Source organism: Pristiophorus japonicus, chromosome 17 (assembly GCF_044704955.1).
Source record: "Pristiophorus japonicus isolate sPriJap1 chromosome 17, sPriJap1.hap1, whole genome shotgun sequence".
NCBI classification, from domain to species: Eukaryota; Metazoa; Chordata; class Chondrichthyes; family Pristiophoridae; genus Pristiophorus; species Pristiophorus japonicus.
This window is the reverse complement of record NC_091993.1, coordinates 13,476,477-13,490,323: the sequence shown is the minus strand read 5'-3', so window position 1 is coordinate 13,490,323 and position 13,847 is coordinate 13,476,477. Positions and strand designations below refer to the sequence as shown.

The window sequence follows — 13,847 nt, the reverse complement described above, 5'->3', positions numbered from 1 at the left end:
TGTGCCGGTGTTTATGCTCCACACGAGCCTCCTCCCACCCTACTTCATCTCCCCGTCAACATATCCTTCTCTTCCTCCCTCCCTCATGTACTTGTCTAGATTCTCCTTAAATGCATCACATTTAATATTCAATGGGTCTACAAGGATCTCCATGATTTCGGGAAAGGAATTTAGAATGTTGAAGAATGATCGAATCGAGGTCTTTAAAACGATAAAGGATTCAATAGGGTAGATACAGAGCAATTATTTCTTCTAATAGGTAAATCCAGAACAGCGGGGTACAATCTCAAGATTAGAGCTAGGCTACTGGGGCTTCAGACAAAGGATAGTGGAAATCTGGAACACTTTGTCTAAAAAAAGCTGTGGATGCTGAGAGTTAATTGAACTGTATCCAGTATCATCATCATCATCATAGGCGGTCCCTCGAACGAGGATGACTTGCTTCCATGAGTTCACAGGTGTTTCGATGAAGGACCCGATGTTCCAGTCCTGAACTCCAATTGAGGGGGTGGAAGGTGCCTGTGCGTGGATTTTTTTAACGTGTGGTGGCCGTTGCACACCAGCCACCACACGGGCTTGACAGAGCTCGGTCTTGGTCCAGTGGCAAGGATTAACCAAGACGACTGGAGATCTGCTCTGCTGCACAGACCTAGTGCGCGCACATATCGCAGTGTGGGCTGGTCCGTGCTGCCCCTGGGGCCCTCGGCTCTTCTGGGTCCCATACCCTCATCTGTCGCACCTCCGCCACGATCTCTCTCCGCTCCTCCGCCATCAACATTCAGCGCATCCCGCCACAAACACTCGCCGCTCATCTTCCCCGACCTTCCCACTCCTCTGTACCTGGGCCCTGCCGATGTTCCTGCCCACGCTCCAAAACGGCGACTAGGGTTTTGATGACGTCACCCAGCCGCCCTATCTCAAAATCGTCGCACACTTGGAGCAGCTCGCACTGGAGGTTGAAGTGGTAGACCGCTCCAGCTCTTTTATAGCCCGACCTGCGGAGCTGATCTCTCGCAGGGCGGGGGGGGGGGGGTATGATGATACCAATTATACTGCTGAAGGGAAAAGTAATCTTTTGTGAAGCAGAAAGTCGAAACCGAATGTCCGAGAGGGCATCCGCTGGGTTGCTATCCTTACGGAGGCCACCTGCAATTGTTTCCACATCAATTAGGAGCTCTTTCATATTTCAGACCAGTAGTGACACCCAGGATTTGCTGTGTTTTGAAACAGCAAAACTGGGAGAGGTATTCTGGAGAATGTGATCAGACCACTCGGGATTCTTTTGATCTGGTTTAACATGCCGGCTCACCCATTGGAGCTCTTCGTTTTGTAAAGCTAAATGGCAGAACGCTAATGAGAGCTGACAGCAACCCTTCAATTTTCCATTAGCTCCTGGGTTGGGTCTGACACACAAGAGTATTTCTTGTTTTTTTTTTTAAATGATTGGGTTTCAATAACTAAATACTGTTTCAAATCCGTCTCTGCAAATCTAATTTTCTAACACACAAAAAAAAAGTTCTTTTGAGCTGCAATCAAATTATTTTGCACCAACCACTCACATTCCATTTGGACATCACGACCGTTTTCTGGCCAGAACTGCCAAATGTCTGCTTGTCCTGCCGAGCACCACACGTGGAGTGAATTATTGATGGGCGATTCCTGTAGCTGCCACTTCATTTGTACAGGAAATGTTAGAAATACACGGCACCTCAAGTCAGCATCTCTGAGAAAGACAGATGTAACATTTTGGTTAAAATCCCTCAGCGGTGAGTCCTGATGAAGAATCCACCTGAATCATTTGCCTGTCTTCTTTCAGTCGCTGACTGACCTGGTGTATTTCCTGTTTTGAGTGTCGTGCAGCGCCACCTTGAATCATTGCGACAACAGTAGGGGGTTTACAGATTATGTACATTAGAAAACCAGTGGAATTGTGGGTGTAGCCGAGCACCCAGTCACCACACGACAAATTCAGCAGTTGGAGCTTGCAAATTGATAACTGCCAAAAAATGATGGATGGGGATTGGAATCGAGAGCATTGCAACTAAAAATAGATATGTTTGTCACAAATATGATTAGCTGGCACGAGGGCAGGACACATTTAGGCCCCCGTATTGACAGGCACAGGTTTGGTGAGCAGCGAGGCAGGCTGGGTGAGGTTTTGCTCCGTTCTCCGCATGCGTGCACCCAGAAGTCAGTCGGATTGAGCGGTGTGGCTCACAAACTGGTGCGGAGCGGGCTGCAGCCACAGGAGCCTGAAGCTGCTAGTTGGGGGTCGGGATCCGATTCTCGATTCCCCGATCCCGGGGAGTGGGTCTGACCCCTGATACTGGGGGGGTGTGGGGGTGTCCGTTCTCGATCCCCGATCCCGGGGGGTCCGATTCCGGATCCCTGATCCCGGGGGATGTCTGATCCCTGATCCCGGGGGGGTGGGTCTGATCCCTGATACTGGGGGGGAGGCGGGGGGGAAGAGCACGAGGGTCTGATCCTGGGGAGGAAGGTAATTTTGGGGGGCCGGCGGTGAAGCACTCCTGCTCCTCCTAGCCCACAAGCAGTGCTTTGAAGGCACTTGCCTTTTCCCTGAAACTGTCCTTGCCTCCCTTGAGCTGCCTGGTTTCCCGAGGCCTGGGAAACCTGGCTGGCCAGGGTTAAACCTGTAAAGCAGGTTCATTGTGAGGCTCGCAGCCTCATTCTAATAGTTAAATGACCAGCCCGTCCCCTGCCCGCTGCCTGTCCTGCCTCCGCTAAACCTGGAAGAGGGTAGGTCAGGGTCGGGTACAATCACAGAATAGTTATCACACAGAAGGAGACCATTCGGCCCATCGAGCCCGTGCCGGCTCTCTGCAAGAGCACTTCAGCTAGTCCCACTTCTCCCCGCCCTTTCCCCGTAGCCCTGCAAATTTATTTCCTTCAGGTACTTAACCAATTCCTTTTCGAAAGCCACAATTGAGTCTGGCTCCACCACCCTTTCAGGCAGCGCATTCCAGATCCTAACCACTCTTGTGTAAAAAAAAAAAATCTTTTTCCTCATGTCGCCTTTGGTTCTTCTGCCAATCACCTTGAATCCGTGTCCTCTGGTTCTCGACCCTTCTGCCAATCGGAACAGTTTCTCTCCATCTACCCTGTCTAGACCCCCTCATTTGAACACCTCCATCAAATCTCAATCTTCTCTACTCTAAGAAGAACAACCCCAGCATCTCCAGTCCATCCACGTAACTGAAGTCCCTCATCCCTGGAACCATTCTTTCAAATCTTTTCTGCACCCTCTCTAAGGCTTTCACATCCTTCCTAAAATGCGGTGCCCAGAATTGGACGCAATACTCCAGTTGAGGCCGAATCGGTGTTTCATACAGGTTCATCATAACTTCCTTGAGATTGGAGATTTAAAAAATGTTAACATCTCACCGACGCAAACCCACCCAATTTGGGGGGTTAAAATTGCCCCCTTAGTCTCTAGTTGATCAAGCGCTTCCACACCGGAAGAAACTTTCTTTTCGGAGGCTTCGGATGGCACCAGTGAATTCAAGTGCCTTTGTGCACTGTTTTTAACACACCTAACCTTTTTAGCATAAATTCCAGCCGGTGCTATTTTAACATATCAAAACCAGTTTAATCAGCACTGTGAACGAATGTACTAAAAATATCGCGCTGAGGCAATTAAACCTCCTAAGTGGTGCAAATGGGAGCAGGTCACAGTACTTGTTTAGTTGTGGAGAATGAAAAGGGAGACTCTGGCTGTGTGGAGAGGTCAGAGAAGTTGTGTCGAGGCCAAGATCAGATCAGCCATGATCTTATTGAATAGTGGAGCAGGCTCAAGGGGTCAGATAGCCTACTCCCTGCACCTATTTCTTACGTTCTTAGTAGCTGTGTGAGCCACATATGAGGAGGTGCAGTGCCACTGGGAGGAATGAAAAAGAGGGTCATATACTCAACATCAACACTTTTTGGCCTGGATTATGTCCCTCTCTCCTAAACCTAGATTTGTCTCGGACCCCGACACCCCCCCGCGCCCTCCCCTCCTCCCGATTCCATGTATGTGGTTGAGCCACAGACCATCATTGAGACACCACTGCTTTAAACTATTTTTCAGAAATAATCCCCAGTCAATAAAGACTTGTTTATGAATCTGTTAATTAGGATGCCAGATTTTAAACTATTTTCTTTTGTCATCATCTCTTCATTGATGGAACGTTTGAAAATGTTTTTTCTGGCAGATGGTTACATCTAATTTGCAGTGTGTTAATTGACTGCTGGGAATAACAAAAAAATGCAAATATGCTTGTGTGCATGTGTAATGCTTCTTAAACAGCAAGTCTGGTGTCCCAGCTCAGTTCCATGAGATGAAGCTGTCTCTCTGCATAGTCATAGGCGATCCCTCGAACGAGGATGACTTGCTTCCATGAGAGTTTACAGATGGTTCAATGAAGGGCCCGATGTTCCAGTCCTGAACTCGAATTGAGGGGGTGGAAGATGCCTGTGCGTGGATTTTTTTAACGTGGTGACTGTTGCACATCAGCCACCACACGGGCTTGACAGAGCTAGGCCTTTATCCACTGGCAAGGATTAACCAGGATGACTGGAGACCTGCTCTGCTGCACAGACCTAGTGTGCGCACATATCGCAGTGTGGGCTGGGCCCGTGCTGCCCCTGGGCCCTCGGCTCTTCTGGGCCCCGTACCCTCATTCACCGCACCTTCACCCGCGATGTTCCAGAGCCCGGCGTTCCAGCTCTATTTATAGCCCCGACCTGCGGTGATGTTCTCACACAGGTCGGGGCGGCCCATGATGTTCTGCATAGAGAGCCTCAGTGACTTCCCTTACACAGCAGTGCACTGCAAACTTGCGAGGTGTTGCTAATATCTCCAGCAGCTGCCTGGAAGGACACATAATGGTTCATGGCCACTGTCACCATCACAGCCATCGGCAATGCAGTCCGTGTCCAGCTCTGAGGTTGTGGCAAACCTGTCCCACCCTCCCTTACCCTCATCGACTATCTGTCCCACCTGTGATGGGGATTGTGGTTCTCGTATTGGACTGTACAGCCACCTAAGGACTCATTTTAAGAGTGGAAGCAAGTCTTCCTCGGTTCCGAGGGACTGCCTATGATGATGCTCAGGTTGCAGTTGTGGCTGCAGCAGTTGGCTGATTTCTGTGATGACCTCCTTCGTGAAGCGCAGACGTCTCAAACATTGGTCGTCGCTGAAGTTCTGGTCGGAGAATTGCTCCCTGAACACCCTGGGTGAATATGGCTTCTGGCAGAGAGCCCCCCACCCCCGGCTCCTCCTCCCTCTCCCAGCAGCTTGTCCTGCTCTGCGTGGCCTCTGCTCATTTTCCAAGTCGTGCACAGTGTCAAGAGGAAGGCCTATTAATCCATCCATGTCTGGGGGCAACCGGTCTGTGCAGAATATTTCAGCACTTGCCACACTGCTCCCTGTGCACTATTGAAACTTTAACCAACTGTAGAAAGCACTGTAGAATTGCAGCCAACTGCCTGAAGAAATAAACCAGCAACTAACCTGCAAGTAGTTGATGATCCCTTTTAAATAGCGCTGATGGGGGGGTTCTTCATGCTGCTGAATATCGTGTCCAGCTGTGCGAGGTTAAGAGAAGGCAGAGGTTAGAGCGTGGAGCTCCAAAATGGCAGCGCTGGTGTCAAATTGACATCACGATCTTCCTGTTCTGCCTGCTGCCAGCGGGCGTTAGGTGCCTGTGCTAACCCCTTTAATAATATGGCGTCCGGCGCGCTTCCCATCGGAAGTGCGCACTCCATGGACGCCATTTTCGATGCTTAAAGGACCTCGTAGCACCCAAAAAACGGGTGCTACCGAGCCTAATTTTGCCCCCCCCCCCAGCTCTATATTTTGTAAATGTGACATTAGCTCTGATGCTATTCTGGGTTATATGGGGGTGTCAGCGTAGTGGTTATGATATGGACTAGTTATGCAGAGGCTTGGACGGATAACATCAGAGAATGGAAGTTCAAATCCCACCGTGGCAATTTGAGTTCAGTTTAAACAATCTGGAAATAAAAATCTGGTGTCAGTAAAAAGTGACTGTTAAGCTGTTGGACAGTTGTAAAAACCGAACTGGTTCATCAATGTCCTTTTGGGAAGAAATCCTTCCGTCCTTATCCAGTCTGGTCTATCATCATCAGAGGCAGTCCCTCAGAATCCAGGAAGACTTGCTTCCACTCCTGAAATGAGTTTTTGGTGGCTGAACAGTCCAATATGAGAGCCACAGACTCTGTCACAGGTGGGACAGATAGTCGTTAAGGGAAGGGATGGGTGGGACCGGTTCACCGCACGCTCTTTCCGCTGTCTGCGCTTGATTTCTGCATGCTCTCGCCGTTGAGACTCGAGGTGCTCAGCGCCCTCCTGGATGCACTTCCTCCACTTAGGGCGGTCTTTGGCCAGGGACTCCCAGGTGTCAGTGGGGATGTCGCACTTTATCAGGGAGGTCTATATGTGAATTCAGTTCTGCACCAATGTCATTGACACTTAACTGCTCTCTCAAGTGCCTTAGCGAGATATTCCGCTGTATCGCCACATTCTCGGGGTAACTAGGAATGGGCAATAAATGCCAGGCTTACTCGTGACACCCACGTCCCAAGAATGAATAATAGAAGCATTTTACTTTTGAAAATTTGTTTTCTGAGGATGTTGACAACAAGATCACGGATGTATACAGAAAAAGAGGCCATTCAGCCCATCATCGCCTATCCATCCATGGTCATCTCTCGTAATCATGTAACTTAACATGGGTCATAAATGACTCTCGATTTCACCTCCACACCTCTTCAGGAAACTTTATTCCAGATGTTGATTTCTCTGTGGGATTAAATTCTGCCTCACACTCGTTCTAAATGTACCAGGCACCAGTTTGGACTCGTGTCCCCTTGCCTTACTTTCGTTGTTTACCTTGAGTTAACGCACAAATTTGTGTTGCACAGCCACAGTCCAATTAATGCTTACACTTCCTCCAGGTGTATTGGGGAGAAAATTATACAGGGATATAATTCTCCATTAAACCCCACTTTAACTTATTGAACACATTTCATAATCCGTTTTTAATCTGTGCTATAAATGGGTTAATATTTACATCTCATTCCGGACATTAACTGTAAATCACAAGTGTCTGTTATCAGGTCAGAATATTTGTGGGTTCTACAACTTGTTCTTTAGGTGTTCATAATGTAGTCTTTTTATGTTGACTTTATGCTGCTTTCAAAATTAAGCTCAGCAGATTTTCTCCGCAGTTTAAAGCATTTGAAATTTGGAAGGTTGATTAGAACGCTTGGTGAAATGCAATCAGGATATATTTACAGGGCTGGTTCTGGGTAAACGAGACGACTTGTATAACATCTTGGATGGAAACAGTTGAATAAATACTTAAAGCTAATTGTGGAAAGTGTAGCTGCTGAGGGACTCGGGTTTGTAAAGTTCCCAATAAGTGCAGCAGACTTTCAAGTACATTATAGAACTAAACGTTATCATCATCGTCTTCATGGTCATGGTTTAATTGGGACTAGTTTGAGATACAGTTATACTAATACCATGAATCTGCTTTTCTCATCCCATAGTTCTGGATAGAGCTTTAACTGCCTGGCAACTTTCAGAAATAGACTGGAGAAATTGCAGTCCACCATGAACCTTGAGCTAACCTACGATACAATGACGAGGCAAACCTAATACCGCAGAGAGGGAGATGCAATTAAAAATTTCATAGGAGTATTAATTGCATTTCTAAGTATCCACTCACATATTCCACAATTAAGCTTACTAACTATATTATAACATTTTATTTGTTTAATTATGTTGGACACTTGATAGAAAATGCACCTTTTTTAGAAATTCAAGTTAACTTCCTCTGACATTTCAAGCGGAGATTTGATGGCATCACTTTGTGAGCTTCTCATGAACTGCACTAGTGAAGGATTAACGAGACTATTAAGTTTGAGTGGTCTCATTTCCATTGTAGTTGCTGCAAGTTCAAGTCAACAAAACTGCCCATGTTTTAGAGGTAATTGGCACTAAAACTGTCAGTCTCTCCCTGGCCACAACAATGGCTTGTGTAGGAAGTCCCAACGAAAGGGACTGGGTGGCACAGTGGTTAGAGCACCAGCCTTTCCTCTCTGGTCCAGCCCATATTTTTGGGATGAAGTATCTTGTCTGTCTGCTGATTGTAAGGCAACGTGAAATGCGTTTGGACGTCTTAATCCATTTCCTGCTGTATAACGATCGCACAGTACAAAAACAAGTGCTAATTTGGCACTGATGTGGCAATCCCACTCATCGTGGAGACAGGATAGTTTCTGCTGGAAATAGAACAAATGTCCCTTTTTTTTGGAGGTTGGGGCCTGGGGTGTTTTTTTTTCACGTGTTCCTGGGATGTGGGCGTCGCTGGCAAGGCCAGCATTTATTGCCCATCCCTAATTGCCCTTGAGAAGGTGGTGGTGATCCGCTTTCATGAACCGCTGCAGTCTGGGTGCTGAAGGAACTCCCACAGTGCTGTTAGGGAGGGAGTTCCAGGATCTTGACCCAGCAATGATGAAGGAACGTCAATATATTTCCAAGTCAGGATGGTGTGTGACTCGGAAGGGAACTTTCAGGTGATGTTCCCATGCCCCTGCTGCCCTTGTGGTTCTAGATGGTCGAGATCGCGGGTTTGGGAGGTGCTGCCGAAGAAGCCTTGGCGAGTTGCTGCAGTGCATCTTGTGTGACTGGAGCAGAGCACAGGGAGCTTTACCTGGCCTGTCTTAATGCTGACATTGGGTGTCTGAAACAGCAAGTATTTCAATTCCCAGCACTAATGCTCACCTTAATATTTACACAAATCATTAAAAAATGACACTAGTACAGTCAGTGGTTTTCTTCAGAAAGTAAGGCAGTATAGGAAGAATTAGAATTAATGCAGTAGACTCCCTTAGAAGGATATCAGCGAGGCCAGTTTATGATCGTAGCTGGTGGTATTTGCATGCAGTCTGGTGTCGAGTTTAACCTAAGCAAGGAACAGGGACGAGAACACAAAATAACCATGCCTCCGGTTTTGTAATCGTGAAAGTATTCATTACATTTGGCAACAACGTGCCCACTAAGTTGTGCGGAGGTCTGGAGATCCCACGCAGGCCAATCACGTGCTTTTCAGTGGAAATAACCGGGCATGTGCAAAAATTTGGGCTTTTTGAGGTGGGAAGGTTATAAGTTGAAACAGGGTGCAAGAAATAGAAAAAAAAATCATTTTCCCAGCATCCAACTTTCTCACTTTAATGACCAGAAAATCAGGAAAATACATTTTACGTTTCGGTGTGGAGCATGTTTACAGAACACAATTGTACACTGCCAAGCAATTTTCCCTCTTTTTTTTCATGCACAGCCCCTTTAACTGGCTGTGCGGCCCATTCAAACTTTTGCACATGCCCAGTTATTTCCACTGAAAAGCTCGCGATTGGCCTGCGTGGGATCTCCAGACCTCCGCACAGCCGCACAACTTAGTGGGAACGTTGTTGCCAAATGTAATGAATACTTTCACGATTACAAAACCGGAGGCATGGTTATTTTGTGTTCTTGTTCCTGTTCCTTGCTTCGGTTAAACTCGACACCAGACTGCATGCAAATACCACCAGCTACGATCATAAACTGGCCTCGCTGATATCCTTCGAAGGGAGTCTACTGCATTAATTCTAATGACAAGCTATGCCGTAGACTCCCTTTTATAAGGTTCCTTTCAAATCAAGCAAAAGATGTGGTGCAAAAGAGCTGCAAAAAGCTGGAGCTCTGAAATCGAGCCAGCAAAGGCTGGAAGTGTCACAGCACGCTCACTGGCCTCGAGAGTAGATTCAACAGCTGGTGAACCTGCTGTGTATTTCCAACACTTTCTGATTTTGGCTTGAAGAGGATAATTTAGAAAGTTCTCTGTTCAAAGGGAGTCAGTGTTCTAGCAGAGGCCAGTGTATGTAAGAGAGCTTATATTGTGTGGGTTTTCAAAGTGGCTTCATGGACCCTCTTGTGGTTGAAGAGGAACTGCCAGGGAGTCTCCAGGGGTCATCCGATTTCTGCCCTTCAGAGCCTGGCCATTCCCCAAGTGCGGGCTCTCAAATTCTGTGCACTGCATTTTTTGATTTGCTGGCATGGTTTTTCTGTGGCTCCGTAAAAATGAATTTTTTTTTTTTTGTAATATTATTTTCCTTTTGAATAACTGATGCTGTGTTTTGGAAGTTCGGATATGAGATCCCAGCAGTGTGTTAATATTTGCAGTCACTCCTGCAAACAGGTTCAAAAATCACTGCTGTAAGCGGATTACACAGTACCTCGAACATCTGGCCATTAATAATCCTTGAACAATACAACTTCACAATTTACTCCAATCATCTGAAATGTTGCTGCCGACTACAGCCAATATAAATTGTTCCCTTCTCTTTACACTCCGGTTGTTCTGTACCCCTTTAAACTATAGCACAATGACTACTGTAATGTATGCTCACAGGTTTGTAGAGCTGTTGCACTGTGACTTAATAAAACCCCAGTCAGTTGGGTCTAGGTCATCCACAATGAGGTATGCAGTTGTGAGCCTAGTGGATGAACTGGTAATGTGTAGTGTGATTGTTAATAAACCAATTAGTTCTTAATTGCAATGTGTTGTTATGAATTCTCAAAGCAAAGAACCTATGAAGCAAATACATTACAACTACTTTGAAATCCAATAGGAAAGGAAAGTAATTAAAGGAGTTTTAACTTTTTTGCCGTGGTTTTTGCCTTTTAGAAACATTCTTGTGCCTGCTTAGTCCTTGAGTCAGTATTGCATGGCACTGCAATGGAAAGCAGATGGCAAATATTTATCCACGTGACTGAATTGTTTGCATATTTGTAGGATTAGATGGTCTAGTTTGTTTTTCTTTTATAAGACAACATCTGCATTAGGATAGAAAGCAAGAAAGGCCGCCTAATAATCACTGTTTCTCTAAAGGGTGTGTATTCTATAGAAGCAAAGTGATGAGTGGGGGGGAAAAAAACACATTTTGTGTTCATTTTTGTCCAGGCTACAGAATGAGAAATGGATGAATGTTCGAGTAGGAGACGTAATCAAATTGGAAAACAATCAGTTTGTGGCTGTAAGTATTATCGAGAACCCAATTATTTAATTATTTTACATTTGTTCTCGGGTTGTGGGTCGCGTGGCAAGGCCCTGTTTATTGTCCATCGTTACTTACACTGAGATGGTGGCAGTGGGCCTTCTCTTCAACAGCTAGTCGTATTGAAAGTTGTGCCCCTGGTTATAATTTTTTCAAAATAAATTGGCCCTGGATTTGCCGTCTGAGCTCCCCGCGAGGAAATGCCTCCGATCCGTAAATAAAATTCCCGCGTGCCTGGTGGTCCGGGAGGTAGGGGGAGACTCTCGTGGGTCCTGGGCCTCTCCGGGTCCCACGGGTAGAGGGCGACTTATCCCAGGGGTGTACACAGTTCGCAAGTACCCCTGGGATCACATGAGCTGGCCCAACGAATGACAGAAGGGAATCCCCATTCATGCTGGGGATTCTGTGCCTACGGGAACCCCATGAGCATGAATGGGAATACCCCCAAAATACCTCTACACTTCAAATAACATTTAAAAAATTACATTTTAAAATTAGTTAAAATGGCATTTAATTAAATATTTAAAACATAATTTACATTTTTTGAAAAATATATTTGCATGTTTTAAGGGAGCTATAAATAAACTTGGCCTACTATACAGGTTGTTTAATGTATAAATGACTGATAAAATGTTATTTTTATGTTTTTTTAAAAACTCTTACGCTGGTACCAGGCATAAGAATTTCACGGGCATTCATTGGGCAAATAGCCCAACTTACCGCCCACAGATGCCCTTTTCCCGGGGATGCATTGACAGAACGCAAGTTTCAGGTTTTCGCGCATACGCCTCGTACACGCCCGTAGGGGCCGCAAGTTACGGCCCAGTAATTCTTCATTCTTCCAGTCTGCAAAATTTCCTGACCTTCTGGGAATTGAACTGTGATTCAGCTGCGCCTCTTGTTTATTTCAAAATGAGTTTGTGATTTTAAACAGTGTTTAATTAAATTCAGTCGAAAGCTAACCCAACTATTTCAGATTAATTAATCTTGTAATGGAATTAAACTTTCTGTTCTCTATGGTATAATGACCCTGTCCTTATAAAGGCGATGTGCTAATAGTATATTAAAAATGGTATATTCATGCATGCAGATGCCATGCTTTATCACTGATGAAAATAATCTTTAAAATGCTAGGCTTTTCTCCGCTGTAATCTGAAACTGATGTGCGCATTGTAACTTTCCAAATTCCTAATCAAACAATAACTCAACTCTTGAATGGCCCATTCTGCTTAAAATGGCCTGTCTCTTTAAGACCTTTAAGGCTTTCTGGTCTTAAAGAGACAGGCCATTTTAAGCAGAATCCACTTTAGTAGAAGAGTCCTGTCATGAGAAAACAGTGATTCATCAAATTCACCATAACACAACAGAACGTATGCACTTGTAAATATAACACTTGCTTTCTCTCCTTATACACATTGGAGTTCAGAAGAATGGGAGATGATCTTATCGAAACATATAAGATAATGAGGAGGCTCGACAAGGTGGATGCAGAGAGGATATTTCCACTCATAGGGGAAACTAAAACTAGGGGACATAGAATAAGGGGCCTCCCATTTAGAACTGAGATGAGGAGGAATTTCTTCTCTTAAAGGGTTGTAGATCTGTGGAATTCTCTGCCCCAGAGATTGGGTCATTGAATATATTTAAGGTGGAGACAGACAGATTTTTGAGCGATAAGGGAGTAAAGGGTTATGGGGAGTGGGCAGGGATGTGGAGCTGTCCATGATCGGATCAGCCATGATCTTATTGAATGGCGGAGCAGGCTCGAGGGGCCAAATGGCCTACTCCTGTTCCTATTTCTTATGTTCTTATTTTCTCTCATTTATCTATCACGTATACAGTTTCTATTTTTAACTGTATTTCTTCTACATACCTCTGGCTTATCGATCACATGTGACTCCCTCTCATGGTAGCTCCGTAACCTAGCACTATACAACACCAACTTGTCTGTCTCCCCAGCCTGGCAAAGTGAAATACATTTTTTAAAGTAATTATTTTAGTATTGCATCCTGTTCAGCCTCTTCCAGGGCCATACTGGCTTCTGATTGCGTTTCTTGACTTCAGCCCTTTTGTCGTTCTCCTGGCACTATGACCGTCCCCTCCATTCTCTCGAGCCTCAAGACCAACCTGCCCATCACAGTAATCCAAAACTTCATACATACCCTTGCGATCCGAAACTTTCCTCCCTACATTCCCACCAAACCCAGATACAAACCGGTCATCCCAAACCTCTCAAGCTTCCCACGCTACCCTGTTACAATAAACAAACAGTACTGCTAGTTAAATCAAGAAAGGAGAAATATTTGGATGAAAAGAAAACACAATGAGATCTTGAAGTAAATGGTATAACCAGCTTAAAGATTGCTATAATTCATCAACAGTGAATCGAATAGGAAAAAGGCATTTTCTTCCAGTTACCAATGCAGTTTCTTATTTCAACGTTCTCTCTCACTCTTAGTGATTTTCAATCTATCTTTTGCCTTTGTCTCTCACTCACTCACTGGATCAATCTCTTCAGGCCCTGCCCCCAACCCAGCCTCCATGGGAATGGACATCGTTCGAGCTCTGTTTGAATTCAATCTTTGAAATTCTGTCATGTTTCAAAATTGCTCAGCTAGTGCCTCACGCTTCATAAGAACATTAGGAGCAGGTGTAGACCGAGCCTGCTCCCTCTCCCCCCGAGCCTGCTTCCCCCCCCTCCCTCCGAGCCTGCTTCCCCCCTC

The 13,847-nt window shown here is 45.6% G+C and overlaps 1 protein-coding gene across 5 annotated transcripts in view; it reads left to right on the top strand.

The window, feature by feature from the left end:
* The window catches only part of atp8b4 (ATPase phospholipid transporting 8B4), a 279,883-nt gene that overhangs the window by 175,369 nt on the left and 90,667 nt on the right, over positions 1 to 13,847 (top strand). For all 5 annotated transcript variants that reach the window (XM_070858401.1, XM_070858399.1, XM_070858402.1 and 2 more), the window contains one exon: positions 11,031 to 11,103. In XM_070858401.1, the coding sequence (XP_070714502.1) occupies positions 11,031 to 11,103 (73 nt within the window). The remainder of the gene's footprint in view (positions 1 to 11,030; positions 11,104 to 13,847) is intronic.